Here is a 24496-nt window from a genome sequence, read left to right as displayed (position 1 = left end):
AGTGTATAAATACGTTTTTATGTCGATTGAGCTCATATTTGTCGATTAGAAACCGTGGTAGCGTCCCCACCTATTAATATCCACTAAAGCGCTCACGATTTATATACTTAGCAATATATCTATTCCTTAATGTATATGGTGGATCAGTTTCTATATTACGGAAGAAGCTGCATTGAAACACGATCGGTGGCATAGAATCATACTCTCCAACCTGCCCACACACTAGTCATATTAAGGCTATTTTTGATACATAATTGGCCAGATTATTCATAACAAGAATGCCAAAGCATTTTTGTTGCATCGTTTGGAAATAACAATAGATTATCTATAGAAGAGAAACATTATCAATTCAGTATATACACTTTACCTAGATGGCAAGACTACATTGAAGCTACAAGATTAATAATTCCGTTTAAAGATGTCGGATGAAACTCTCGCATTAGTATTGGATACAGGGTCCTATAGCACTAAAATAGGCTATTCAGGAGCTGAAAAACCACAATGTGTGTTCAGGACACTCTGTGCCTGTAAGTCACGATTGTTTATTCTTGATGATTTACAGACAAACAAGGCGAGGAATTAGTCGTTGGACAGGCAGCTTTAAACCATGTTGATTCAAGTACGATTATATCACCATTCATCCATGGCATTGTGCGTAATTGGTATGTGTTAATATGGATAAATATTAATATACAGGGCACTCGCTGAACGTATTTGGAAACATGCTTTCGATAACGCACTTAAAGTGCCTCAAACATCACACCCATTACTTCTTTCGGAGCCTCCATTAAATCCTAAACTGCATAGGGAAAAGTGTGCGCAACTGCTCTTCGAGGCATTTGAGGTCCCGGGGTTGTTTATTTGTCCCAGTTCACTTATGGCGCTTTACGGCTCCGGTAAGACCTCGGGGCTTGTAGTGGATGTCGGTGAAGGTGTATCGCATGCTGTACCTGTACTGGAAGGAACGCCATTGCCGCACGCTGTTCAACGTCTGGATATTGGTGGGAGCGATTTGACATCGTTCCTGGTATCCAAAATACCGGAACTTAATCCTTCATTATACCAAAGCAGGATTATCGCAAATGACATTAAGTCGGCATGCTGTTATATGGCTTCCAACTACAACCAGCAACTGCAGTCTGTGGAGAAAAGCCCTGCGCAGTTTACAAAAAAGTACTCTTTACCTGATGGTAACGTCATATCGCTGGGTAAGGAAGTGTTCCAATGCCCAGAAATTATACTTGCGCCGCATTTATTTGGACGATACTGCCCGTCGTTGATTGATGTGGTCTGCCACAGTGCGCGCAGCTGTGAGCCGGAACATCATAAAACTATGTTTACCAATATACTTCTCACCGGTGGAAGTACTATGTTTGATGGATTTTTGCAGCGTTGTGAAAAGGAGCTCAAAGAGGCCACCCACGATAACGTTTCGCTGAAGGTTATGCACAATATCCCTAACCGTGATATAGCAGTATGGACAGGGGGTTCCATTGTCGCATCACTTTCTTCGTTCCAACAAATGTGGGTTACCAAAGAAGAATATGACGAGTCGGGTCCAACGGTTGTACATCGCAAATGCTTCTAGTGTGGTAAAATTTTCAATGAAACCATTGGTTATACACTACATAAGATTGCATCTTATCGTGGGTATATGCTAACCATGGCATTGAAATATTATCTAAAGAGACAACGTAATAACATGAACTTATCCATGAATTGGTTAGTGATATAAATCTAGCTTATCAGTGGATACAACAGTCCTAACTATACACATGATCATAGCAAATTAACAACTAGATATACTACATATCATAGTTGCTGACATAATTGAATAAACTGTACTTGTACCTATAGCCTGGTATTCTCGTACTTGCGGAAAACACCAGCTACCAGTAAGGGGAACACAAGGGAAGCGTCAGCATGAACCTTAACAGGATTCGTATATGCCTTTATCTTGCCCCAAGAAACAGCTTCATCAGGGTTGGCACCAGAGTCCGAACCGTCAAACTCCTGAGCTGTGGAAATGTACACAGCAAAGTCAGCGCCGTTACGCATCAAATTAGCATTGCAAACATGGTGTTTAGCCAGGCCACCACCTAGGATAATGATACCTGATTTTTTACTGTGGACAGCTATATCATTAACACGACGTATATCACGCACAACATCAATCTTGAGAGTAGTGGGTGAACTCTTGCTGTAGGTATGGAAGTACAGATTATCACCAATGGAACCATCAGTGATGCCAGGACAAAATACTGGTATCTGGTTCTTGTGACACCAATAACAAAAGGAAGTCTCGTCATTTATTTCCTTACCCAAAAAGTCAATGAATGTCGATGGCGTCCAGCTAACGCCATCTTCCGTTTGCTGACGATGCATTTCGTCCAGTCTAGGTTGAAGCCATGTTTCGAAATCACAGTAGTTATCATTGGGTATAAACAAATTACCAATACGATTTAAGCCACTCTCACGCATGGTGGCACCGTCCATATTGAATCTGCCTATGTAGGTCTTGCCCATGCATTTAATCAGGTCCTCCTCAACGCCACCACCACTCGTCACAACGACGTCGATCAGTTTGTGCTTGGCTAAGTACACGAAAGCATCCCTAAGGCCACAAGAAATCATATTAGATGTAAACGCCAGCCATATAGTACACTTGGTACTCTTACGGACCTCAGGATCTTCATATTTGCTACCGATATCATCCTCCGATACAGGGTCATCAATCAACCTGTACTTCAACATGCGATCAATCATTTCAGCAGCCTGACCTAGATGCGTTGCTTGAAAACCAAAATTCTTATAAATAGCTAAAAGCTCTTCAATGGAAATATCATGATCATAATGGATGCCTTCAACATAGGCTTCGCAATCCTTTGGTAAAGAAGATGGCTGTAAAACCGCCTTCGCTGCAACATCAGGAATGTTACACGACTCGTTAGAAAAACTATCCATTTCCAAAACACAATGTTGTCAAGCTTATTCAACCACCGTGCGATAATGAATATAAATAATCACCAAACAATTGATTTAAAATATAGACCTTTTAATATAAGAATTATAAAAAATAAATTGATATTACAGTATTAAATTGTTACGTAGTATATGGCTCCAGGACTTGATGGATACCATGACATACATCATATGAAAACTGCTACACATTAATACGAAATGATGGATATTATTAAAGGAAAATTATAATTTTCAAATAATTTTAAAAACGTGTGGCAATTCCGAATATAATGAAATAATTTTTTAATTTATTCATCTAATATTATATGCTACAAAGTTCTTAGAAATTTTAGATTTTATTATCTCTGCTTTTGACTAATAGTTTATACAATTTTGTAGCAAATGTGCCAGGTTGTACTTGTGTATAGACATCATGAGTCCTGAAGATGATCTACATGGTTATACATTTCAGGTAAAATGGAAGGCAAATGCAGATCAGACATTCATATCGCATAATAATCATTACGTTGTCAAGTTGGCAAAGAATGTATCAGGGAATGCTCGATGCAATTTTACCGGATACATTATAGAAAACGTTGACAATGGTAACAGAGTATATGCCCTTTGTGAAGACACTATATATTCTCAAATTCACAATAAGAGGAAAAAAGACGTAGTGCTTATAACATCAGAAGAATGCTTAATGAGCTTGGGAGTTAAAAATGATTGCATTGTAGATACTCGTATGCATAAGCCTGGGGAAATTCCCTCTGCTCTGAGCTTGACACTAATGTACCTGGAGCATTACAACCCAAAGGATGCTAGGTGGTACATTGGAGATAAACCTAAGGAACAATGTGAAGAAACTAGTCAGATAACCACGATGTTAGAACCCGTTGTACCACAATTCCAAAATCAACACCCATCCACTCAGTGGTGGGAAGCTTTTATTAAAGGTGATCTGAATCAGTATTGCAGTAATACACTGTGGAACTACATATTAAGCATGAACAACGTAATCATTTGCAATATTAGAGGTGTTGTTACACGACTCAGCGTGATAAATTATGTCCTCGAGGATGAATCCCATGTCAGCCCCCTCTGCAGTATATCATTAGATACTAAAGTCGAACTCCGAATTCAACGGTCATGTGATAAACAAAGTGATCCGTCTCCAAGAGAAACTAAAATCGCAGGTCTTAGTACCGTACTCAACAAGCTAATGAAGTATGTAGTACATCCTCTGGTGTTTAAAGATGAATATAAGAAATTGGGAATCGCGCCCCCGAGAGGGGTGTTGTTATATGGACCACCGGGATGTGGTAAGACGTCAATAGCTAAGGCAATGAAGAATAATATGAAACAACTTTCCGGCTTTAAGGATGATCATGAAGTGCATGTAATGTTAATACAATCAAGTGACCTTTTCAACCATGAATATGGTCCAACTGCATCTAATATCGCAATCATATTTGAACAGTGTGCCAAGATAGCCAAAAGGTGTCCATGTATATGCTTCATTGATGAAATAGAAATACTCTGCAAGAAACGAAGTGGATACAATACAGGAAATGGGATACTCGCTGCTTTTTTAAATTACATGGATGGTTTTAAACTTCCTAGTAATTCAGAGGAAAATGATCATGGTTTCGTTATAATAGGCTGCACTAATACAATTGACTCAATCGACCAAGCACTAAGACGACCAGGAAGGTTTGACCTCGAAGTTGAAGTTGGAGTACCAAACGCAGATGATAGATACAGTATACTAAGGACTCTATTGGGCGAAACTAAACATAACATAAGCGATAAGCAACTTAGAGATATTAGCGATAGGTGTTCAGGTTTTGTGGGAGCTGACTTGAAACAACTAGTGACAAGTGCTGCTTGGGCCAGAATTGACAAAATCAACCAAGAAATGCGTGGTAATTCTATTGATGATATAGATATATTGAAGAACAGAGATTCAAATGCACCATTTGTTGAAAAGATGGATATACCTGAGGATGCTTTTATCGATGTCGATGATTTAAAACGTGCTCTTACAATCACAAAGCCTTCAGCACTCAGGGAATTACAAATAGAAGTCCCTAATGTCAAATGGGATGATATTGGCGGTTATGAAGATGCTAAAAGAGTGATTAAAGAATGTGTCGAGTATCCAATAGTATATGCTGACGAATATAAAAAATTACAAATCCAAGCACCAAGAGGGGTGTTGTTATATGGACCGCCAGGATGCAGTAAGACACTAATGGCAAAAGCAGTTGCTACAGAAAGCCATATGAATTTTATATCTGTAAAAGGGCCAGAAATATTTAACATGTACGTCGGGGAATCGGAGAGAGCTATAAGGAAGGTATTCAAAACAGCACGTACAAATGCTCCTTGTGTCATTTTCTTTGATGAAATGGATTCTATCTCTGTAAGTCGTGAACACGCAGACTCCACAGGGGTCACTAGACGAGTTGTAAGCCAACTGCTGAATGAAATGGACGGCATTAGTGAGTTGAAGCAAGTTATAGTCATAGGAGCAACAAACCGCCCTGACTTGATGGATTCCGCACTGTTAAGGCCGGGAAGACTTGACAGACTAGTTTATATACCACTTCCAGATTTAGAAGCACGCAAAAAAATATTTAGTATATATCTAAAAAGACTTCCTACAGATGGATTTGGAGAAATGAACGCTGCAGAAACTTTGGCACACTCCACTAATGGATACAGCGGCGCTGAAATAGCTCTAATTTGTAGAGAAAGTGCTATGAATGCTTTGAGAGAAACCATAAATAGGAAACAAGCATCCGTGAATACTTTATCCCCAATTGTGGAATCTACGGATTGCATCAAAGAAGATAGATTGATCACACCAATCACTAACGAAACAGATAACCTAGAATGTAGTGAGAATGCTAAATGCGAAAGTCAGTCAACCAAAAGCGACAACAACTCTGATATCGATAGCATGCAAAAGGATTTTGAAGGGTTGCATCTAGATGCCGTGGTGCCAGTGTCATTCAGTCACGTCATGGAAGCAATGTCAAGAGTTAAACCTAGAACTAAACCTGAAACCATTCGATTCTACGAAAATTACAGAAATAAGTCGCCCTTCTAAGCAGTGTTGCAACATCGCAAAAACACAGTGGTGAAAGGAACCACTAAAATAATACCAGGCCAATGTCGCTCGGTTTAAGCTACAAAAAACTTATGTCATAATACTGAAAACTCACATTAGTCACACGCCAGTTGTATATGTAATAATGCAGGCCTCCATCTCCTTCACCGAATTTGAGGTCCTAGATAACGTTAAAAAGAAGCTGACTAACCAACCTCCAAAATTGAACTGTTTTCCATTAGATCCAAGGCGTTAAATACATCAAAGCTATGCTCATGAGCAAAATGAAGAGCCTTCTGCATTAGATTCTTGAACGAAACGGTAGTAGCAACATTGTAATACGAGTAAGCAGCACGAATGTGACTCACACGAGGATTGTTTATCACAGACGACTCCAAGCAATAAAAACTTAGAATATCTGTTACCATTCCTTCTGTAACTTATGTAGTGCGAATGAACCCAACCTACCTTCGCTACATTTTACGTAGGTATAGACTATATCCTTCTTCGGAAGAAATGCGTGATTCACCTCCTCATCAGTGAACACTTGATGGATTTTGTAGGACGTAAGATAACTATTCAAGAGTTTAGTCACCCCTTCGATGTCACGTGGTTCCATAGGCCGCATTGAAAAATCATCATTTATAACAGGTAGTTTGTAGAGCCTTTGGGCACGTGAAATGGTCATGCGATTACCGATTGTTGAAAATTGAGCCTGAATGTGCTAGTCCATAGATTGATTACTTACAGTCACCAACTTCCTGATATCAAGTGGACGATGCCAATAACGACATGTAGCAACAGGGCGAGGAATTAAAACACCAGCAGTGTAGACCTACAACAGTTGATAATGCAACACACAAACATACCGCCTGCCAAATATCACATAGGTTAATTCGACGAGTAACCTCCTTGATCAATACAGGAGCCAATCTCTTCGAACGTAACTGCTTATGCACGCACAGAAAATTAATCTCAGCAGCCTTCAAAGAAGTGCCAAGAACCTTGATATTGGCAGCTACACCGCTAATGAAACCAACAAGACGCTTAGATGAACGAACACGAACACCAACATGCCAATTCTTCTTATAACCCGGAGGGGTCATAGCCCATTGAAGAAATGCAGGCTTGTAGTCAAAACGGAACATACATTCACCGTCTTCCACATAATTCTCATTTAGGAGAGTATATAACTGTACAAAGTATAGTGTAACACTACACGGCTAACCTGAGTTAAGTGAGTCTCGTCATTGATATCAATATCTACCCACTCAAAAGCATCCGGTAGTAAATAAGGGCGAGTTGGAATCTTACTCACAGAAGATGTGGCATCAATAGGACCAATTTCCTGTAAAGTATGTTTCTGGTGTAATAAAGCATACATCCGATGACACATCTTCAGAAAAACGTAAAACCGGTTGCGTGTTCCAAAAAACATGATTTCCATCATTGACTTGAGGTTTGTTAGTGGCATCACTTATGATGTCTAATAAACTCTTAGCACTCAACGAACTGGTTTCACTATTTGTCTCAGCCTTAGAGAATATTAGACGACGTAAATGATATTACCTTTAATTTAAGGTTACCCAGATTCTGAGACAATGCGTCTACAATGTTCTTCTGCGATTCTTCTAATGACATTGTAATATTTAATAAGTAATTACATACCATTACCATTATTAGGTGAGTCATTAGTCTCCTCTCTTTGTGACATTGCACCAGGATAGTGGTAAATCACAAAAATTAAACACTATCAAATGTATAATAAGTATTTTATATTTGAAAAATCATTAGTGAGAAAAATAATCATAGGAGCATAACAATAGACAAAATTATGATGCCACACATAGCAGTCAACTAAGCGTCGACAGTGAATAACACACTGCCACTGTTGAATCATATATGCTCACACATCATGTTCATTTAGAGTACAGAAGCAATGCCTAACGTTTATATGTTGAATATTAATGGAATGTAGCATCATAATAGCTGCATTATTGCAGCTTCTTGCCCAGAAATCAATGATTAAGTTCATATTGTGGAAAGCGAATATACTGTTCATTGTTGCTTTTAGTGCTCGGATTCTGCAACATGTCAATGGATTCCAAAGGCATATAGAGCAAATAATAGGGGCTGCATACTGCAGCCCTTATGTCCTGAAGGCAACGAAAGATGAGATTCCTAAGAAAACACCACGAGAACAAGCTGAGGAAATCGCAAAGTTTTTAGAAGAGGATAGAGTGAGACGCATATCACAATATCTAGATCCTATGAATGCTGCTAACATTAAGGAAGTTGACCAACGTGAGATTGAATCCACCTTTGGTGAAGCTTATACTCCGGAAAATGCCAGAAGACGTCAACAAAGAAGTGAAATGCTAAACCAAGGTGAACCGCCACATGTACCACCAACAAAGGAACTACCTTATTTTGTTAATATGCAAAATCCAGATAACCCATTGGGCAACATTAATGCTTTGGAGGATTCACCGCCTGACTTAACAAAAGATGGGTCAGCAGATATATCAAATGTCGCCATGGATGTGTTAATGCAATCAGGAACATCGTCGGGAAGTGACGCTAGAGACAATGGAACCTCATCGCAAGCATCAATAGAAACTGAAATAACAAATGAGCTGTGTAATGTCAATTCTAATTCTTCTCGATATACTCAACCTAATGCAAATGAAGAAAGTGCATATGTCCAGCATATTAACGAACAAAAGGAATTGATCTCCAATGGAGACCCTTTAGAGATCGATAAAGACCCCTTGGATCTTCTTCTGGAGGGATCTGATGAGGACGATGAATCGGATGAAGATGAATCAGAAAGTGATTACGATGACGTAGATGAAAATACAACACCTGCATGGTATCTCGACAAGCAGTGTGACATATTGACGCAAAAGGAAATGGCAAATGGATGGTCTATACTCCCAGGAGGACGTATATATAAACATATGCTCAGGGAATCGGATACACCAAAAAATGAAAGGAGATACGCAGATGACGATACATATGTATCGTTTGCTTTCAAAATATGTGAAGCTTTTACCAACGAAGTTATATTGGAGTCGGAAGACCTAGAAGGTGATACCATGATATCACCCTTGTGTGACCTAACGCCACAGCTCGCCACAATGATCAAGTCAATGGCACAAGGGGAACAAGCCGAATTCATATGCTTGGCAAAAGATCTACGCTTGACAAAACCTGAGAAGTATGGTCTGCAAAAGCTAGAGTGGATAAGAATGTGGCTTTATATAGAACATATGTATCAAAAAGGAGAGAAGTGGTGGTTCCTTAGTCCAGTAGAAGCAAAGAGGTATCCCGAGATCAAGCCACCACCTGATCGGAAAACACGAATGCAAATACTAGATGAAAAGGCTGAACAAATTAAACAAAATATGGAATATGAACTTGCAAATAACCCATGTTCGCCACTATGGGAAGATGTTGTCCAAAGACTAAGTGAACAGCAAAAGAAATCAGTAGCCGAACACTTTGATCAAAAATACGAATTGCAGCAGCGTCAAAAATGCTCTGAATACTCAGGATCACGAGGATTTGGTGAGGCTATAAAGAACACAGGCACTCTGCAAGGATACGATGTTGGAAGACGTGCAGGCGGTGTGTCGAAACATTATACATGGCATGAGACACCTTTTATTATATATATCGCAGTACCAGTGGTGCCAGGAATTAGAGCTGAACATGTGGAATTTCATCTGGAAACGCAGCACATGGTGTTAAAAGTTGCTGGTAAAACTGTAAGTATCATCAATAGGATAAATAGTAGATATAGATCATTGACGACGACACCAAGGGGGCAGTAGAAACTGATATGGCTACCAATTGGGCAATGAGTGAAAAAGTAAGCGAGAATATTTATCTATACATGAACATAACAGGCCACGGAATACGAACCACTGGAAATAGGACACCCAGATTTAGAAGATCCTGTTCTACAAACAACGATGGATGATGATTATCATAAAATGACAAAAGATCCAGCTATCCTAATCGCATTGAAAAAAAGAGATAAAGCTATGGGCGATTGGGGAGTGCCATTTGTGAAAACCTAAGTTTTCATAGGATGCAAACCAGCGTCGAGTACAGTAGCAAGCTGGAATTGTGTAGGGTCATGAGATGAGTTCACTACAAATAGAAACTCTTGCTTAAATCCTGAAAACTTAGATGATAATTCGATAAGGGGCGATTCGAGGCTTAGCCAGTACTCCACATGACTCGTGTCTTGCAGGACTCCAGAAGACTCACCCAAAATCATATCACGCAATACTGAGGTACAGTAACACATGCTGCGTAACAGAATCGAACAGTGACGGCTCTCTCTAGAAACCATGCACGACGCACGAAGATCACGTGCGAATGCAGAATGGAGCATTACGACATCTGAGAAATTTAAGGTTCCTTTTAAACGTGATATGAAGGCGGTATATAAAGGATAAATCGAGCCGTAGTGAAAGAACCATTCGAGAATCGAAAAGAAAGAGTGCATCTCACGGGTTAATGTACATATCATACGTATAATAGGGGCACAACCCTGCGATGAAAGCCCTTGAGACCCACGGTAGCTCAAACATAACCACTTGGATACTTCCATGATGTGCCGCATGCCAAAGTGCACAGCACAGAGTAAATTGAACACTACAGTGTAGCAATGACGTGTTTCCTAAAGAATATGTAATATCAATAGATAACATACCTCACTAAATAGTAGTCTATCAAATATGCCACATGAAAATGTAAGAGAAACGCCATCACGGAAAAATTCAGCAGTATTTGCAACCTTGACTTCAACCTGAAGAGGACCACGGAATAATTTACTATAAGAACCGGAATTGCAACCAACGCGCCACTCATCAAAAATGGTTTCCAGCATGTCACGGCGAGATAATAGCACAAATCGATGAATATCCTCGATAACTTCAAATAAGTGGTATTCAGTCTTTAGCAATGACACCAGCTGTAGGTTGAGCCAGGCATGATTTCCAAGAAGTTCTCGCGAGAACGTAGTGAAGAGTTCTTGTAGCGGTTTTGAATCAGCAATATTATTATTAGCATCATGACCCATACTCCACGAGTCACTTTCATTGTCATTGAGAATGCAACCAAATAATGGACGGGCTCCTGTCATCTGGCTTGGATAGTGAGTACGTAAAAATACAGACATTTCGCGAGACATGACAATGACGTTTTCCAGTGATACTAATGGAGCTATCAAATATGCCATTGAATCCTGATGAAATTCAGAACATAAATCAATATCCGTAGAACCAGTAACCCATTCACTCATGAAGCTGAGATATGGTTTCATGCATGAAATAAGGCATCTGTAAGCATATACACCGCCAATCGATTCATCGAAAAACCATATACCGTAGCTACCAATGTAGTGAGCTAATAAGCGGTCCAATAAGTAGCCGCCACGGGCAAGATGATACTGTCCATTCTCGTCAGTCAACGATATATCTACAGCTTTAAACCAATCAATGGCCTTGACCCATGGGTCTAGACGGTTGAATAATAATGAAACTACGCTGCTTGTAGCCACGGTATCTCCAGATTGATCATTACCAACATAAGTTCCGACTGTAGATTCAAAATTGTCGATGAAAGAGGATATAGAGGACATGTATACCGACAATGTAGTGCCAATTAATCGTGATGCATCACCTGCAGCTTCAATATTTCTAACAGACTCAATGGCAATATTCATATCACGTGTGATGGAACCTAGTCGAGCAAACTCCGTAAATATGGGTTCAGTGCTACGACGACCTATCACCTGTTCTAGTTGTGGAGAAGGCGCTAATCGAGTTAATAATGCTAATCCATCGTGTGATTTTGTATCTAATAAGCCTGGGAAGATGACAAAACGACCGTCAGGTGATATACTCACCAGGGCATTTTCACTAACATTATCGCTCGACATCATATCATGGACCAATGCATGGCAAATAACACGAGGAATACGGCAAAATGCAGTTGTACCATCAGAGACCCAGCGGTGCACATGATCCGGAACCAATGAAGGATCTTTTGCATACAGACATACAGCCTCGCATGCGAATAATGCTGATTCAATGCCACGAAGACATAATACAATGCAAGAGTACCAATCCGATAATACACTATCTAAAAAATCTGACTCCGTGTAATCGTGCTTTAAAATGTTCATAAAAGTAAAACCAGCCATGGATTCCAATATGCAGCCTTGACTCATACGATCCGAGCCACTGTGCCGAAGGTTGCTGAACAATGAAGCAGAGTCAAAGGATTGTAAACATTGCCAGGAGCTATAAATTCGTATGGACGGTATTAACCTAGGATCAATCAAGGAAAACGGGTACAATGTAGTCATGCTCTTATTGATATATTCACGCATCCACTTAATTGGCGTTGATTTCTGGACCTTAGCCCTTTTTACAGAGCCAATTTCCTGTATTGTCAATCGATCATCCGCCTCAACTATGGCCGTGCGATCTGTGTCGAAACCTGAAGGTCTCGCAGAAGGATAAATCCAATTGGTAGAAGCTTTATCGCTCCATATATTCACTTCATTTATTAATGTTTTGGTCCTGATGATAGATGCATCACTGTAAGAATCGATAATCTGGCCCGATGAACACGACAACCAGCCGTCGTTAATAGATACTGCCATAGGATCGGCAATAAACGATTGGGAGATGCTCAAGTTACGTAAACCGAGGGCTGTGCTGTCCGATAAATTTGTAGAAGGGCCAATATTTGGAATCTTGCTTAAAGCTTGATCGAATGCGATAGAAGTCCAACGTTCTGAAATTACAGAAGCTGCATGAGGCATACGTGGAGCTACGTGGTGGCATGATATCCACTTAGAAGCATCATTGTGACGCAGGCCGGGGTCATTCAACAAACCTAATATCGATTTAGTATCTAGGTTACGGACCTCACGGATACCTTTCCTGAGTAAAATGTAACGGCTGAGCTCTAAGGAGCCAACGCATGAATCCGGCTCAGATGACAAGTGACATAACATCTCAAGGACGGAGTCAATACAAGTAAACCTGTACCAATCATCGCGTTGAAACACTGGAATTGATCCATCAATGTTGTATTTTACCGGCATGTGAGATATGGAACCAACCAGCTGTAACAACATATCAAGAGATATTAGCTCTAAATAGAGACCCTTACGCAACAAAGCCTCACGGTGCATACGCAAAGCAACCTGGATAAAAATATCCTTGGATTGATATGCAGCGCGATATCCATCATCCGTAACATTCGAATGAACGAAAGGTTTATCAGTTGACCCAGAAGTAAGCGACTTCTGAACAGCAATCTTCTGCTTAACACTTAATTCTATGTCTTCCAGTATACGAGATGCGCTATATCGACTTGATTTATTCGATTGGTCGCTACAGGTAGGAAAGTGTAAAGAAGGGCGCAACAAATGTGACCATATTTGGTCAACGATGTGTCTAGAAAGCTTAACCTTAACATCTTGCGGACTTAAACCTAACACATTGACTTAGAATTGATTCATATCGCGTATTAACTTAGAAACAATACACATCGTGGGTTATTGAACAAAATTATTAAAAAATAGACACGAAGGCAAGATATCAACGTACCTCGCTGCTCAATGGCATCTATCTCATCAGAGGATAATTCAGATATGGTATCTGCCAGTAGGCGTACGTATTTCTTCAGTTCCATAGAAAACAAAAGGGATACACGCCCCGAAATTGAGACGTGCCCATCAGGACGAAGTTATTAGTGCTCCTCAGTAATGAGAAGATACAAAACTACCAAAAATGCACGCATCTAGGTATATGTATAAACACATTCTATAAATCTATATTATTATTTTGTAAGAATCTATGCCTTGGGCACCCACAACTCACCGGCGTCTAGTTCGCCACGTATCAACTTGAGGTATGACTCGTGCATCTCCTCAAGCACCTTAACAGCTTCAGCAGCACCCACAAAATTCTTGCCAGGAAGGAATTTATTAAGCGGCTTGCCCTTGGGAGTCTTATACCAACGGAAAAACTCCATTACTCCAGTAGTAGTGCCAGGGTAGACTCGGTCAATGTCGGATAGGTCATTTATTTCAGAAAAATGAGGGTCATCAGAACGAACAACAAACATTTTCCAGTCGATCTCACCCTCATCAACCAAGGCAAGCGCACCGACAACTTTAACCTGAACTACAGAACCTGAAGCAACAGTAGTCTGACTAACATCAACAGCATCTACAGGGTCGTTGTCACCGATCAAAGACATCCCGTTAAAAGCGGGATCGTGAAGACCGTACTCGATAGGTGCTTCCCAAGTTTGGGGAATGGCACCGTAATTCCAGTAATACGGGCAATCAAGGTAACGAAGACTACCATCCTTTAAAACGTCCTGCTTAATGGGATTACCTTCCAACGTCGTAGCAATCTCCATCTTTGCAGTAGTGTGACGAGGAATCTCCACCACCATATTATATAGTCCACTAGTAGTGCATTTGTAAGGAATACCATGCCATGGAGATACTTTGCGACCTTTTTCCGCAAAAAACATCCGGAACTCTGTGGTACCACGACCACCGGTTTCCATGGTCTGGATCTCCATATTGACGTCTAAAGATGATTTTAAAATGTGATAAGTATTTAAACGTAAATATGTAACATACAAGAATACGATGGCAGCATGTCAAATGAGAACCACACACCATATAAACTCACCGGGAACTATCAAACTCGAAATAGACGCTTGTGAATAATCAAATAAATGACTAGTAGATGCTATTTTGCACTGCAATGATCCAATTCTGAACATATGGGGAATGACATAGCCAAATAACGGTGTGTTCAGCAGAAGGTGGGAAATTCTAACCATGATGACATATGGGCATTAACGCACAGCGAAAAGCCAAAGCTAATGTCAACTCCATAGGATAAAATGTATGAATTATGCAGACAAGGCTATTTATTTAGATATATTGGCTGTGTGTCAATTTACATAGATGCAAATCGGCTACCTCCGTCACACATAATCCATGCAGTACATCCACAAATTAGTCAACGCAATTCGATGATGTATAAATATAATTATTAACTGTACCTGTAAAAATATACTACTGCGGTCATACGTCATGCATAATCACGACATCACTCCCGCAGGGTGTTGAAACGCGACACTACAATATCGCGATATATGACGCCTACCGTAACAAATACCCAATGCATATTTCTTTATGAATATGCTGCTTAATTTAAACACAAAAGGTTGTAGGATTCCGTCCACTTAACCGTGAAATTTACTTTGTTATATATCATGATATACACATCGTAACATCACGAAATAAATACCATTGTACGAAAGCTTTTTTCCGATATAAAAAATAGCGGGATGTATAATGAACAAGTGCAGAAGTGGGCACATGGCACTCAATCAAATATATTAGGGTATCGCTTGCCAGAGACACTACTACCTTTTTTGCAAACAAGCTGTGTTTAAATTGCGGATTATTGTTGCTATCAACGATCAGGATATTCTCTAAAATGTGAGGGTTAATGTTAAGTTGTCGGTATCATATCACTGCATATATCTACGGGACATTTCAAGGGTATCCTTCGTCCTTTTTGATTAGCTATTATACAGGAAGTATCAGTAACATGAATTTTAATCATTCCATAAATGATATAGATATACACGATTTCATTGTCAAAACTGATAATTCAATCGCATGGATGTAAAAATGAAGGACCGTACGCTAGTAACCGATATACTTGATATTAATCAAGTCATTCCAGAAGAGGAACATGTTATTCCCGAGGATTTAAACTCTAGTCCACACTCGCTGATACTAGATGATCCAACATGTTCCGAGGAAAATGAATATAATTTTAAACAAACTCAGGATGAGGGTTCGCCCAGACCTGCGACATTTTCAGCAGATGATAGAACTAATAGCATTGATGCATTTCCAGTCAGGATGCATTCTGACGTGCAAACGGATTCAGGTAGAGCCTCTTTTAGCAGCACTGTGCACTCCTTCATAGGGCTATATACACTTACTAAGAATAAACTGAAAAATAGGTTTCCTCGATTGTCGACCAGTTGGATGAGCAGCTCCAAATATTCTGAACTTTCCGAATCGCAATTTAGTAACATGACATCTCGTTCAGGTATACGTGGATTTAAATATATAGGGAAAAAATGGAAAAAGGAAGAACGTGCAGTAATGTCAAGCATCAGTGAGGATGCATCGCAAGCAGGCAGTACAGTAGCTCCCTACGAAGGTAGACAGGAAACTCCTCCTAGTAGCATATGGAACAGTATGACGGAACATTCATCATCAAAAGCTGATGTAATGCAAAAAGCTCACGTATCAATAAAAGAACGTTTTAAGTGGACGTCTAAGAAGGCTGCACCTAAGTCTGCATCCAAGGATGCTATATCAAATGTACCACAGACAAATCAACTTCACTTACCTACTACAATATGTTATGTACTGTCATCTCCGAAAACAGCGTTATCAAATAAACTCGGACAAGGGAAGAAAAACACGTTCAACTTCTCCTTTAAGAGAAATGGTAAATTGATGTATCTGAAACAAAAATTGGGTAATGTGCAAAAGCAAAGTAACAATGAGCGTGCATTTCCCCAAGATCAATCAGACGCAAGTAAGCAACAGTCGCAACCAGTACCTTCTGTACACTGTGGATTTAACTGCTCTAATGTTTACTATGCAGCAAAACGCTTTAGGTTTCCATGGAATAAAGATAATGGCGATGATCCAGCAATGGATAATATGTTCACTGTCACAATAGTCAACCGTGGTCATGCCAATATGCTCATACTGAAATACCAAAGTCATTGTAAAAATTGTTTGGATATTACACCTGATTTTGGTTGGAGAAGGATGGTAGAAGAATACGTAAAATCGGGGAATGCCAACAGTGGAAAAAGAAACAAGGTTTCAAATGAATACGATGAACTATATGCCCTTAGGTCATACATGTACTTTAGAGAATCGAAAAAGGTAACACATGTAGTCGGTTTATGTGAATTGGCCATAAATATTGCATGTAGGGCCATATTATTAGGTGTAATGTCCGGACTTATAGATACTAGGAGTATACCAACGTTTCTAAAAAATCTTATAGGTAAACACTGCGGAGAAGATTATGTAATGCGAGACAAACACAGTGAATCTGTAGGAAAAGTAGAGAATGATGGTGACGATGTTTATCACCCTTTGTATGTAAAAGGAGGCCTAATCGGTCTATGCGTTTCTTCTTCCATACAATCCGTCCTTGATAGCCAACGGTACAAGGATGCCCTTGTGAACGCCAAGCGTAAATTTAGGTGGAAGATGATATCAAAACAACAGAAAGAAGATGGTACTGTCACAGAGTCCAATAATAATGAACCTGATATTCACACATTCCTACCTATACCTGACTATGGATGGAAGCTGGTACAGCGATCCCATTTTGATCGTACATTCCTTGATAATGCTTCTAAAAGTAATGGGAGAACATCAGTAGGTGCTAATCTACGACGGTTGGTTAGCAAAAAGAATATGGATCTGCTTACTACAACAAGCGTATACTCCAATGCCATACTCTCTAAGATTAAACCACCACAATTCAAAAATATAGAAGGTTATATATACTCGGATGTAGGAGCCATAGGCATGAATATTGCGGAACAACTGTACAGGCTGGAAAGCAAACAACTTATTCGTGAGAAACTACCGAAAAATACATTCGGCTTTAAGGTGACAAACCCAAGGGCAGCAATTTCACCATGCGGTACAAAATTTAGTGTTGTACCTGAAGAGCTCATACTCAACGTAGCTACTATGGTACACGAAATGTACATGACGCAACCCTGCCTCATGTTTTAGACACTAGATTAATTAATCACTTTGTATAACTTATGGACCTAACAGAGGAGCCACAAATATTATATGGTATGCTATATTTTATAGTAATAAATCTGTGCACAGAGCTATTCAGGAAGGTTCGCGTAGATGAGGTCGTAGAAGACCTAAAGGAACTCGGGGTCGATGTGCGCGAGGAAACACTCAAGAATCCTACGCCAGAGGCGGCTCTGTGTTTCTATGGCTTAGCTATACAAGTAGTATTCGGGAAAACGCGCACAGACATACGCCCAGAGGATGTGTACTCACATATTCATGTCTACGACTCAGGAGTCGAGGGGTAAGAGTTGTATATCAAACATATAATTGATATGAAGGCTAAATATAACAAGCGACAATCTGGAATTTCTTAAAAGAGGTATCGGGAATCTGAGATTCTGGAGATATTGCCAAAAACTACACGAAACACTAGGACTGCAGAAAATAGAACGCTATGAGATATTCAATCCTACCCCTGAATCATTTCATCGATTTATATCGGCTTTTGTTGTTTACAGAAGGTTTAGGGAGGCTTTGAAAAGCTTATTTGAAGATTCAGTAGCAAGGCTTAACTTTTGCGTGGAGCAGGACGCACAACTTGATGAGTCAATCAATAAAGTTCGACGTGAACTCCAGAACCTACAAAGGTTGAAAGATGAAAATTTAACTAATATAGAATCTAGTGTGGAAGAAAGAGCAATATTGGAACATTCATTGCTCCAGGCAAAGAATGTGTTCAATGATAGCAAGGATGAAAAGGCCAAACTTGATGGAGAAATTGAGCATATCAAACTATCTATCAATGAAGTACAGCTAAAGAAAACCAAATCTAGACACCTCAATGAGACACTAAGTGAACAGGTGGTTGTTGAACCCGATGCCCTCTACAACCAAAAGAATGATCTCGAAGCAGAAGACAGTGTTGCGACAGCGACATTGAATAACTTGGAAGAGAGGTTTGAAGATGTAATAGGGCGCATCAAAGAACTAGAAGAGTCCTCTAAATTCCTCGTTGACATGAAAACTAAACTTTCCCAACATGTCGATGAGGTGTTGAAACCTCTGTTAGAAAACAACAGTACCTCTCAATTATTACAAAATAGGAATGAAACTCTGCGCGAGCAAATAAGTCAACAAAAATGTAAGCTAGAAGAAGCGAAATTAAGTCTAACTAATACACAACAACAGTATGAAGATAAAATGAACAAGGCAAAGGAGTTGGCAGATGCTGAAATTAAACAAGCTCATAAATTTGCGGAAGAAATTGAAAGAGATGTACAAGGTATCAAGAATACAACTGCAGAGCAAAATGACGAGTTAAGCAAATTGTCAAATGAACTCGTAAATCGTGAGAGATACATGATCGCAACATTTGCATCCATCGAAGAGTATTTTTCAAAAGTTAAAGAAGCTGCGGAAGCTTATAAAAGTAGTATGGATGCTGTCACAGAAAGATTGCATAGTACTGTAACCAAAAGCCACCCATATGGTGCTGAATTCATCATGGATGAATCGACTTCATAATTTCAATGTATCAGTGCTGCAGTCACTTTAAAGTGTCACTGGCGTTTACTATTGAATATATGTGATGTTGTTGAATAAACACCGCTCATGCCTTATATCCCTCTTGGGGCATCCATGGAATCAAACGAATATCTAGTAACCTTTACTAACACCGATATTAAGCCGACATACGATATCATTCTAACTGTTATACGGTACTTAAACAGCAATTTTTAATAATATGATATCATATATTATTACCCATGTTGTCATGTAGGGTAAATAGCATATGTTTATTCATTTAATTATACGTTTCTAGTATACAATGTTTCTTCGTATTCGAGTTAATAAGCTTCAATTCAAAAAAAATGAATGTAAATTCATTAAAGACAGGACATATCATGGATCACTACAAGTATGGTGCAAATACATGATTTTTTAAATGATGAACTTTTGCCTGTAAATAGGGTAAAATGATTGTCTGGTATTGATATATCGTGTTTTGAATATATTGAAAGTTATTATTTCTAATATTGTCTATTTTTCACTGATGGGCAAGGCTTATTAGATAGTTACATTAGTTACCATATAGGAATAGAACTTTATCATATAAAGATTCCATTTAATATATATCACCCAACATTGTAATGTACTAAATATGTATGGATTCCACTAGATTCAAATGGTCAGACACCATATTCTACAATTGTAGAAAGAACTAATTGATGGGGAATGCAAACTTAGTCACAATTTTATATATATAGACATCAAATAGCCATTAATACATCATCAGATCTGCGTATTAAACAAAATAAATTGCTTATTCATATATATAGGGACAATATATACCCATGTAAGAAACGTCGGGTAAATGTTTAACCTGGCATTCTTGATGTTTTATTTCCTTTTGCCTATCATTATAGTCACTACAACTATTCCAATGCATATCATTCCTATAAGGTTTTCATGAATTAGAATTTTTCAGAACCCAAATCCGTTCAAAATTTTAGTTAGATAATATAGCACAGTAATCTTCTTCAGTTTTCATAGATCATCATCAACAAAATAAATAAGTCGTTTCAAACCATTGTAACATAATAGCTAAAATTCTATTAAAAACAACTTTCGCATATTTTCAATGTTAGCTTAACAGATGTAGGGTATGCAATTTGGTAATAATATCATAAATTGATTTTTTAAAAACTATCCGTATAAACATAATGTTGTATAGATCATTAGTAACAGCTTTTCTGAATATAGGCTACAATGCTTTTATTAACTTCAGGCCATTTAGATCATAATTTCAAAAATAAGGACACAAAGTAAACAAAGCCTACGAAAAATGTTTTTAATAATAAATTAAGGTCAGGTCTTAGAAAAAGAAACCCAGAATTTTACCACCAGTGTGCTTTCTTCTGGCCTCTTCGTGGTCCATGATGCCGTATGCGGTAGTAAGCACAATGTGACCGAACTGCCTACTTGGCAAGATGTTAGAGCTCCACTGCTCAATTTCATCCAATGCAATGTTGTAACGAGGTGAAACAACGGCGCATTTGTTGATGCGTCCCAAGAGCTCGATCACAATCTTGCCACTGCGATGGTCATCAGCGATGTGGAATTCACCGATGTATCCGTGCTTTTGCATACAGAGAAGGAACTTGACAATAACACGACTCGAAGGCCTGATGAGGACGCGCCTCCTACCACGCTTCTCAGCGTTGACGATAGTCTTGAGGCAATCAGCCAAAACACTCATACGAACCATCTGAAACATGATTAAATTGAAGTATATAAATGTGCAAACAAATATGAAAAGATAACATGACGAATTACGATAAGAAATACGAGCCCTCAACCTACCTTGAGTATATTCGGTATCCGAACTATTGCTTAACCGTGAATTTGACACATAAATCCAGGCTCAAAGCTACCCTGCGTATGTAAGTTTGCCTACTGAAAACGACAGGCCTGAAATAGAAGCAATTAACGTGATTTCCATGATAACGCGCTGCCGTGGGGATGGGCGGCCAGTGTGTTTGGGGGCCAGAATGGGGATTATAAAAAATCTGTTATTTTAATCCTTAATGCCTTTCTGTATGTTATTTTCATTATTCAGTGTATATATGCGAGTCTTCGTAAGGCTTTTGGAGGTCAGGTGTCGCTCCATTTTATAGAATGACGGTCATTTATCGTGTTGTTATTTCAAATAGTTGAATGGGCGACTAATGGCTAGCAATTAACCAAGGAGTTGTTATAATGAGTTATAATCAGAACTTAGGTATAGAAGTATAGATATCTACGAGAATTTGTTTTATATACGTAGCTGATTAACGCGGCAGTACGTTTTTGGCTTATAGAGCTAAACAAATTAATTAGATAGCATTATATACGGAGTTGATTTTTATTAAACGCATAATTGTGTAATATTTGTACATTTGGAATTCTTTTTATCTTATGCTATAGCGCCTGAATTCTTTCTATATGATTTTTTGACGTATCAACCAATCACCAGTATTATATATTTATCGTGACATACAGTTCGCATTATCTTTTGTAAAAACCAGCCAATTGTTAAATCTCTATTGATGAGCTGCTATGCACATTGCAACATAGGGATGTGTGATTAGAGAAGTTCGTTAAAATTCTATTCCGAAAGATAAAGTGCCCTATTACGGCAATCATTTTCCCTGCTATTGAATAATAAATAACATATGAAATAGAATACATTCTTAGCTGTAGCCTATACTGTTAACGGACCAACGTGTTACTGTAAAATCAAAGATTCTAATTTTAAAAAACAACACAAATACACGGCTAAGATATATCATTAATTTAAACGATCTTAGACCACTTTTCACTGACTCAAAGTGATAATAAAGATCATATCAAAACAATACAACATCAGTATTCTACACACCTGATGAAACATATCAAACCGTCTCATAATGAAGCATTGATTTTTTCTATATAATGTTATAAATACAAATGATATATAATTCATTCTTTGTTACGAACAGCTGAATGCTAATGACATCGTGTGTATAACTGTCTTATCCCACGTCTCGTAAACACCGTAATATTCCCCACGGTCATTAATCATAGCTATTGAATCATAGGAAACATTTATTTTTTAACAAATAGTACACTTTTTTTGTATACGCCTGATAGGGACGGTGTTGCTGTCCATGCCATTGATATTCCGGCGGTTATTTCGTAAAAAATATAAAATGACGGCGGAAGAGACATTAATATCACCTCGGAAAGCTCCTTCCGTCACTGAATTATATCAAGATGGAGCAGTAAACTGGCCGAAAGTGCTGGAATACCTTAATTATCAAGCAGAGGCACTACCACTAATGACCTCTATTGCTCGTATTATTCAGATACCACCGGGAATTGTGCTTTTCATATCTACTATATCAGTTTTAATTATATTTTCGATTGGCAAAGGAACCGCCATGATATGTGATGCTGCCGGTTTGCTCTACCCTGGGTATAAGACATACAAAGTCATTAAGCATTTTGATGGTAATCCAGCAATTAGGCGTGCTGCAACAGAAGAGTTGAGTGGTGCCATAGGGATAGACGGTAGTAAACCTCAGGAGCAGTTAATGTTCTGGGCCAAATACTGGGTTGTTTATTCCTTGGGTTTTGTATTCAAATACATTCTGTTTGCAATTTTCTTCTGGTTCCCTTTTTTTGATATATTTAAGCTATGTTTTGCAATAGCCATGTTTCATCCTAAACTGAGGGTAAGTACACCATGTATACTTTTTATGCGTTGTAGGGAGCTGAGTATGTATTCAACTTTGTAGTCTTCCCTATACTGATTCAATATGAGAAACGCATTGATGATACTTTGGGCTACGTCGAGAGCAAGGTTGGAGAAACGTTCGGACAATATGGTCTTGGAGCCGTTAGTGCAGGTCTTAGATCCCACCTGATGAAAACTGAAGATAAAGATAAGGGTAGTAAGAAATAATTCGCCCATTTCTGGAACTTTATATGCTCGATGTCTCATTTATCGCAATAGTGCAGTGTCATAACAAGCACTAACTTTCGTTATTGAGATTCCTATACATGCTGTGCCTATTAATACATTACTCCACTGTAGTAACCCGTGCAAAAGGGGTTCCTACAGCCTTAACCGTTAAAGCCAAATGTGCGAACGAATACACAACAGAACTGATTTTATTAAATTATGTGTCAATATACGATATTATTACCTATTAGTGCTGTAACAGGCTCACATAATTCACCCGTTTACCGATATTTTACCAAGGAGCTCTTACACAGTGATTGTTTCTACGATTAGCTTTAAACTTGGGTCGCGAAGCGGACATATCTTGGTATTCGCCTTTAACTTCCATAATTCGACCGTCAATTTCATGACCATCGAAGCGAGAAACTGCCTTTTCACCGTCTGAAGATGACTTAAATATACATCCACCAGTACCCTTCATGATAATAAGAGTCAACTAGTCAAATATTACCTTTGAACGGGCAGTGCGATCATAGTCGATCCATGTCTTCTCGACTTTACCTACTTCTGAGAAAAGTTCCTACGTATATTATGCCAAGAATATTGTTATAAGTACCTTCAAATGTTCTCTTGTGATAGTATGATCCAGGTTGGACACTTTGAGAATGTACTTGCGGGAATAACGGTCACGATGCGATGAAGAGTTGTACCTATCACGACTGCTACGATCACGAGATCTATCTCGATAATTCACCCTTCTTCGATCGTTGTTATATGGTTTACGGCGATCATGATATCTTGACTTTTTATTTATCTCTCGACTATTGCTATTCACCTGGTCTGCACTGGTTATACAGCAGTGTACGCCACCAACCTAAGGCCATATTCAATAGCCGAGACGGACCTTCCTTGCTACCAGATGTCATATCTTATTAACACAGTTCTATATAACGTTTAGAATGATCTTAATAGTTAGACACCGGCAAGAGCTACTACCTCCTCGATG

The 24496-nt window shown here is 38.9% G+C and overlaps 12 protein-coding genes across 12 annotated transcripts; 6 read left to right on the top strand and 6 right to left on the bottom strand.

The window, feature by feature from the left end:
• Positions 1–93: 93 nt before the first annotated feature.
• BBOV_III010900 (actin family protein) lies at positions 94–1693 on the top strand. Its single transcript, XM_001612160.2, has 3 exons — positions 94–527; positions 563–662; positions 697–1693. The coding sequence occupies exons 1-3, from the start codon at positions 419–421 to the stop codon at positions 1586–1588; spliced, it is 1101 nt and encodes a 366-aa protein (XP_001612210.1). The 5' UTR covers positions 94–418; the 3' UTR covers positions 1589–1693.
• Positions 1694–1816: 123 nt separating this feature from the next.
• On the bottom strand, positions 1817–3064 carry BBOV_III010890 (putative deoxyhypusine synthase). Its single transcript, XM_001612159.2, has one exon. It carries the CDS (start codon positions 2962–2964, stop codon positions 1852–1854), a length of 1113 nt encoding a protein of 370 aa, XP_001612209.1. The 5' UTR covers positions 2965–3064; the 3' UTR covers positions 1817–1851.
• A 205-nt stretch (positions 3065–3269) lies between these two features.
• On the top strand, positions 3270–6166 carry BBOV_III010880 (ATPase AAA family protein). Its single transcript, XM_001612158.2, has one exon. It carries the CDS (start codon positions 3395–3397, stop codon positions 6074–6076), a length of 2682 nt encoding a protein of 893 aa, XP_001612208.1. The 5' UTR covers positions 3270–3394; the 3' UTR covers positions 6077–6166.
• On the bottom strand, positions 6063–7900 carry BBOV_III010870 (putative glycylpeptide N-tetradecanoyltransferase). The gene is made up of 10 exons (XM_001612157.2): positions 7745–7900; positions 7646–7707; positions 7459–7611; positions 7305–7424; positions 6946–7269; positions 6825–6911; positions 6545–6791; positions 6292–6509; positions 6192–6257; positions 6063–6155 (listed from the first exon to the last, which is right to left on the bottom strand). The coding sequence occupies exons 1-10, from the start codon at positions 7788–7790 to the stop codon at positions 6120–6122; spliced, it is 1359 nt and encodes a 452-aa protein (XP_001612207.2). The 5' UTR covers positions 7791–7900; the 3' UTR covers positions 6063–6119.
• A 177-nt stretch (positions 7901–8077) lies between these two features.
• Positions 8078–10191, top strand: BBOV_III010860 (uncharacterized protein). Its single transcript, XM_051767765.1, has 3 exons — positions 8078–9846; positions 9882–9950; positions 9988–10191. The coding sequence occupies exons 1-3, from the start codon at positions 8098–8100 to the stop codon at positions 10159–10161; spliced, it is 1992 nt and encodes a 663-aa protein (XP_051623554.1). The 5' UTR covers positions 8078–8097; the 3' UTR covers positions 10162–10191.
• Positions 10143–13831, bottom strand: BBOV_III010850 (uncharacterized protein). Its single transcript, XM_001612155.2, has 3 exons — positions 13717–13831; positions 10803–13600; positions 10143–10769 (listed from the first exon to the last, which is right to left on the bottom strand). Exons 1-3 carry the CDS (start codon positions 13799–13801, stop codon positions 10158–10160), a joined length of 3495 nt encoding a protein of 1164 aa, XP_001612205.1. The 5' UTR covers positions 13802–13831; the 3' UTR covers positions 10143–10157.
• Positions 13832–13923: 92 nt separating this feature from the next.
• BBOV_III010840 (inorganic pyrophosphatase family protein) lies at positions 13924–15225 on the bottom strand. Its single transcript, XM_001612154.1, has 2 exons — positions 14818–15225; positions 13924–14712 (listed from the first exon to the last, which is right to left on the bottom strand). Exons 1-2 carry the CDS (start codon positions 14969–14971, stop codon positions 13964–13966), a joined length of 903 nt encoding a protein of 300 aa, XP_001612204.1. The 5' UTR covers positions 14972–15225; the 3' UTR covers positions 13924–13963.
• Positions 15226–15781: 556 nt separating this feature from the next.
• On the top strand, positions 15782–18015 carry BBOV_III010830 (uncharacterized protein). The gene has a single exon (XM_001612153.2). It carries the CDS (start codon positions 15822–15824, stop codon positions 17988–17990), a length of 2169 nt encoding a protein of 722 aa, XP_001612203.1. The 5' UTR covers positions 15782–15821; the 3' UTR covers positions 17991–18015.
• Positions 18016–18018: 3 nt separating this feature from the next.
• Positions 18019–19559, top strand: BBOV_III010820 (Nuf2 family protein). Its single transcript, XM_001612152.2, has 3 exons — positions 18019–18056; positions 18093–18306; positions 18344–19559. Exons 1-3 carry the CDS (start codon positions 18023–18025, stop codon positions 19527–19529), a joined length of 1434 nt encoding a protein of 477 aa, XP_001612202.1. The 5' UTR covers positions 18019–18022; the 3' UTR covers positions 19530–19559.
• A 1290-nt stretch (positions 19560–20849) lies between these two features.
• Positions 20850–21511, bottom strand: BBOV_III010810 (ribosomal protein S8/S15 family protein). The gene is made up of 2 exons (XM_001612151.2): positions 21369–21511; positions 20850–21273 (listed from the first exon to the last, which is right to left on the bottom strand). Exon 2 carries the CDS (start codon positions 21271–21273, stop codon positions 20881–20883), a length of 393 nt encoding a protein of 130 aa, XP_001612201.1. The 5' UTR covers positions 21369–21511; the 3' UTR covers positions 20850–20880.
• Positions 21512–22646: 1135 nt separating this feature from the next.
• Positions 22647–23668, top strand: BBOV_III010800 (uncharacterized protein). The gene is made up of 2 exons (XM_001612150.2): positions 22647–23260; positions 23296–23668. The coding sequence occupies exons 1-2, from the start codon at positions 22694–22696 to the stop codon at positions 23488–23490; spliced, it is 762 nt and encodes a 253-aa protein (XP_001612200.2). The 5' UTR covers positions 22647–22693; the 3' UTR covers positions 23491–23668.
• Positions 23669–23767: 99 nt separating this feature from the next.
• Positions 23768–24441, bottom strand: BBOV_III010790 (RNA recognition motif domain containing protein). The gene is made up of 4 exons (XM_001612149.2): positions 24365–24441; positions 24107–24330; positions 24002–24070; positions 23768–23965 (listed from the first exon to the last, which is right to left on the bottom strand). Exons 1-4 carry the CDS (start codon positions 24414–24416, stop codon positions 23783–23785), a joined length of 528 nt encoding a protein of 175 aa, XP_001612199.2. The 5' UTR covers positions 24417–24441; the 3' UTR covers positions 23768–23782.
• Positions 24442–24496: the final 55 nt, after the last annotated feature.

Source organism: Babesia bovis, chromosome 3 (genome assembly GCF_000165395.2).
Source record: "Babesia bovis T2Bo chromosome 3, whole genome shotgun sequence".
NCBI classification, from domain to species: Eukaryota; Apicomplexa; class Aconoidasida; order Piroplasmida; family Babesiidae; genus Babesia; species Babesia bovis.
The sequence above is the reverse complement of the archived record's forward strand: the minus strand, read 5'-3'. Positions and strand labels throughout refer to the sequence as shown.